The sequence below is a fragment of the Talpa occidentalis genome, unplaced genomic scaffold, assembly GCF_014898055.3.
Source record: "Talpa occidentalis isolate TD23 unplaced genomic scaffold, MPIMG_talOcc4v2.1 talOcc4.10, whole genome shotgun sequence".
Lineage (NCBI taxonomy): Eukaryota > Metazoa > Chordata > Mammalia > Eulipotyphla > Talpidae > Talpa > Talpa occidentalis.
Window position 1 is genome coordinate 103,376,067 of NW_023600993.1, and position 5,250 is coordinate 103,381,316.

A 5,250-nucleotide genomic window follows, 5' to 3' on the forward strand; every position below is an offset into this window, starting at 1 on the left:
TTTAACAGGTCAGATCCACAGGGTCACCGCGATCTTTCTAGGTAGGCCGCCCACACTATTAACTGAGCACCAGCTTCGTTCTCCACAGGCCTGACCCATTGTCAATAATCCCCGACACCCCCCGGGAGGTGGGGTGTCTTCCCATTGAAGAAAATGAGGCGGCGAAATCAGCCGAGTCATTCAAAAGAGCTGGAACCGGAAGCCGTCTCGGTGCCCAAAGCCTGGACTCTCCCGCCAACACACGCAGCCCCCTGCACTTCACCCTCACATGTCTGGGGTGTCAGTCTGGCAATGTGCACATTTTGAGGCTGACCTCGTTCTCCTGCCCCTAACTGCTCAGTCTGTGAGCAAGCTCCGCCGTCTCCCAGCACTGCTGACTGAGCACCAGGAGGTCCCGTGTCACTCGGGATGGTGGAAACAAAGTCCCTTATTTGAGACGACACTGGGCACTTCTCCACCCAGAGCTCACGCATGCCCATGCCTTAGAGTTCAGTCCCCTGGGACGGAGAACGTCATAGCTGGTGTGCCCAGTGCCAGCTCCCGTCAGGACACTCGTGCAGGAGCCTCGGCAACTCAGGAAAGGGAACTATGCTGACAGCAGGGTCTCAGTGAAGAGGTCAAGAAAAGGCACTTTTTAAACTAAATGGAATTCACATGGCACGAAACTCACCCGTTGAAAGTGTACAGTTCAGTCGATTTTAAAATCTTCACCAAGTTGGGCAACCAGTAGCACTGCCTAATTCCAGAACATTCTCATCACCCCAAAGAGAAATCCCACGCCTCTTAGCAGACACTCGCCCCCACCTCCCCAACTCCCGGCCACCACGAGTCCGCCTCTGTCTCTTCGGGCTGCCCGTTCGGGGCACGTCCTATAAGTGGGCTTGGGCACAGCTGACCTTCCGTCACCCTCCACCCGCTGCGAGGTTTCCAGCTCCCTCCGAGGTGCGCTGTGCCGTAGTCCACTCCTTCTGTCTGATCACATCACATTTTCCATCCATTCATCAGCTGAAGGACATTGGGCTGTTTCCATGTCTTACTGTTATGAATAACTGCTGGAAATGTCCGAGCATGAGCCGCTGTGTGGCTTTTTTTTTTTTTTTTTTAACAGTCCTTGTGGGCAAATATCAAGGTGTGGGGCATGATGACAATGTTATCTTCCAAGGAATGGCCAGAGTGTTTTCCACAGGGACCCCACCATTTCACACTCCCACCATGGGGCTTGGGGTTCCAGTGTCGCCACAAGTTTGCCAATGCATGGGATTGTTGCTCTTTCTTCCTGTGACCATCTCGTTGGTGTGAAGTGGTAACTGATAGTGGTTTTGATTTACATTCCCCTTAAGCCTAATGATGTTGAGCTTCTTTTCATGCATTTATTGGTCATTATTATCTCTTTTTTGGAGAATGTCTGTTCAGATCTTTTGCATGTTAAAAAATTGGGTTTTCTATTGTTAGGAGTAGCTTATATATTCTGGACACAAGTATTTTATCGGTATATGATTTGCAGGTATTTTCTCCCCTTTTGTATTTTGTCTTCTCACTTTCTCGATGGTGTCCTTTGAAGCGCAGGGGTTTTTAATTTTTTTTTTTATTTTACTAAAGACCTGTGTAGAAAATGCCTCGCCATTTTTTTCCTGAAAAAGAGTAGTGCTCCTCTCTTTCCGGCCAGCGCCGAGTGATGGGCATCTCTCGGGACAACTGGCACAAACGCCGCAAGACCGGGGGCAAGAGAAAGCCCTACCACAAGAAGCGAAAGTATGAGTTGGGACGCCCAGCTGCCAACACTAAGATTGGCATTCGGCGCATACACACAGTTCGAGTTCGGGGAGGCAACAAGAAGTACCGAGCCTTGAGGCTGGATGTGGGGAACTTCTCTTGGGGCTCTGAGTGTTGTACTCGCAAAAACAAGGATTATTGATGTTGTCTACAATGCGTCCAACAACGAGCTGGTTCGCACCAAGACCCTGGTAAAGAACTGCATCGTCAAAAATCCTCAATAAAATTTTAGCTATCAGAATCCAACAATGTATCCATAAGATAATTCACCACGACCAAGTTGGATTCATTCCAGGGGCACAAGGATGGTTTAACATCCGAAAATCAATCAACGTTATCCAACACATCAACAAAAAGAAATATAAAAACCATATGATAATATCAATAGATGCTGAGAAAGCTTTCGACAAAGTGCAACACCCATTCATGATAAAAGCCCTTGAAATTCTTGGGATACAAGGAACATACCTCAACATCATAAAGGCCATCTATGACAAGCCAACAGCCAGTATCATTCTCAATGGTGAAAAGCTGAAAGCAATTCCATTAAGATCTGGAACAAGACAAGGATGTCCACTCTCACCACTGCTTTTCAATATAATACTGGAAGTCCTAGCCAGAGCAATAAGACAAGAGAAAGACATCCAAGGAATCCAAATAGGAAAAGAAGAAGTCAAACTATCACTATTTGCAGATGATATGATAATATACATAGAGAACCCCAAAATCTCCACAGAAAAACTAATTCAACTCATCAATCAATTCAGTAAAGTGGCAGGATACAAAATCAACACGCAAAAGTCAGTAGCCTTCCTATACACAAACAATAAATCTGAAGAAGAAGAAATCAAAAAAACCACCCCTTTTATTATCGAAACAAAAAAAATCAAATATTTGGGAATAAATCTAACAAAAGAGGTAAAGGACCTATACAAAGAAAACTATAAAACACTGTTAAAAGAAATAGAAGAAGACACAAAGAAATGGAAAGACATCCCCTGCTCATGGATTGGAAGAATAAACATTATTAAAATGGCCATCCTACCAAAAGCAATATACAGATTCAATGCTATTCCAATCAAAATCTCAATGTCATTCTTCAAAGAAATAGAACAATTATTGATGAAATTCATATGGAATCACCAAAAACCCGAATAGCCAAAGCTCTACTGAAAAAAAAGAAGGAAATGGAGGCATCACACTCCCAGACTTCAAACTATACTACAAAGCCATAATCATCAAAACTGCATGGTATTGGAACAAGAACAGACATACAGACCAATGGAATCGAATAGAAAATCCAGAAATAAACCCACAGATTATGGTCAACTAATCTTTGACAAAGGAGCAAAGACTATGCATTGGAGCAAAGAAAGTTTGTTCAATAAATGGTGCTGGGAAAACTGGGTCGCTACATGCAAAAGAATGAAGCTTGACCACTACCTCACACCATACACAAAAATCAACTCAAAATGGATTAAAGAACTAGACATAAGACCTGAAACCATAAAATACATAGAAGGAAATATAGGCGAAACACTACGGGATTTGCACATCAAAGACATCTTTACAGACACATCACCCAAAGCAGTGATAGTGAAGAGAAAGATCAACAGCTGGGACTACATCAAATTAAAGAGCTTCTGCACAGCAAAAGAGACAATAACAAAAACAAAGAGAAACCCCACCAACTGGGAGAACATTTTTGCACCCAACACTAATGATAAAGGACTGATCACAAAAATCTGCAAAGAGCTGATGAGACTCAGCAACAACAAAGAATATAATCCAGTCAAAAAATGGGCAGAAGAGCTAAAAAAGAAACTTCTCTGAAGAGGAATGCAAATGGCCAACAGACATATGAAAAAATGTTCAACATCACTTGTAATCAGGGAAATGCAAATCAAAACTACCATGAGATACCATCTCACACCAGTGAGAATGGCACATATTAAAAAAACTAGCAACAACAAATGTTGGCGAGGATGTGAGAAAAAGGAACTCTTGTGCACTGTTGGTGGGAGTGCAAACTGGTCCAACCACTATGGAGAGCTGTGTGGAGATTTCTGGACCTACTAAACATAGAGCTTCCATATGATCCAGCAATTCCACTCCTAGGTATTTACCCAAAGGACACAGAAACATCAATTCCAAAGAGCACCTGCACTCCTATGTTTATAGCAGCACTGTTTACAATAGCTAAGCTTTGGAAACAGCCCAAATGCCCAAAAATAGATGACTGGATCAAGAAGATGTGGTACATATATACCATGGAATATTACTCAGCATTCAAAAAAGATAAACACATGCAATTTGCAGCAACATGGATGGCACTGGAAGGGATCATGCTCAGCGAAATAAGCCAAAAAGAAAAAGAAAAATACCGGATGGTCTCACTCATAGCAGGAATCTAGAAAACTTAAATAAGGGACCAGGAAAATGAATATAAGAAAGTGAAAATCAAAATCAACAAAAACTATGAACCAGAGACACTTTTTGGGGGGTGGGGGGGCGGGAGGGGAAGGATTGGGGTCAGAATGGGGCGTTTGCAATTGTATGGGGGAATATAAAAATAAAATTTAATATTTAAAAAAAAAATAAAAAAAAAAAAAAAAAAAAAAAAAAAAAAAAAAAGAACTGCATCGTGCGTATTGACAGCACACCATACCGGCAGTGGTATGAGTCCCACTATGCACTGCTCCTGGGTCGCAAGAAGGGAGCCAAGCTGGCTCCTGAAGAGGAAGAGATCCTGAACAAAAAGCGATCCAAGAAAATTCAGAAGAAATATGATGAAAGGAAAAAGAATGCCAAAATCAGCAGTCTTTTGGAGGAGCAGTTCCAGCAGGGCAAGCTTCTTGCATGCATCGCTTCAAGACCAGGCCAGCGTGGCCGAGCAGATGGCTATGTGCTGGAGGGCAAGGAGCTAGAGTTCTATCTGAGGAAATCAAAGCCCGGAAAGGCAAATGAGTCCTCCTCCCTCCTCTCTTAGCTCCTGTAATAAAGGTCTTTGTTGTTCTTTGAAAAAAAAAAAAGAGTGGTGCTCCTGAAGACATTACATTCCAAGGACGTCTAGGTCGTTCTGGAAGGGCATCCCGTGGCTTTGAGAGAGACAACCCAGCAGCAAAGCCGGGATGATGCAGCCCAGGCGCCTGGGCCGTGAGCTGTCCGTGGTGCTGCACCAGCCTGTGGCACTGCAGCCTCGGCCAGAAAGTGGGTCCAGAGGATGATCTCACAGAAGTCTTGAGAGTGAAGGAAGAATTTGCCAAGTGGACAAAAGAGGAAGAGCATTCCAGGCTGTGCAAACAGCAGAAACAAAAACACAGAGGCAGACCCCAGAACGGCACATTCAACGAACCGCGGTCGGCTGAAATCCTGAGGCAACATGATGGAAGTGGCTTGGATTAAAGAGTAGCAGTCCTAGTGGAAAGGGGTGAACAGGTTGAGGGTGTTTAGAGGTAGAGTCGTGAAGACTTGAAA

The 5,250-nt window shown here is 43.8% G+C and overlaps 1 protein-coding gene across 1 annotated transcript; it reads left to right on the forward strand.

The window, feature by feature from the left end:
* The first annotated feature begins 1,658 nt into the window (after positions 1–1,658).
* On the forward strand, positions 1,659–4,791 carry LOC119254635 (40S ribosomal protein S8-like). Its single transcript, XM_037521739.2, is given in 3 exon segments — positions 1,659–1,897; positions 1,899–1,979; positions 4,409–4,791. Coding segments are annotated over 3 exon segments (657 nt in total). The 5' UTR covers positions 1,659–1,675; the 3' UTR covers positions 4,763–4,791.
* The last annotated feature ends 459 nt before the right edge of the window (positions 4,792–5,250 follow it).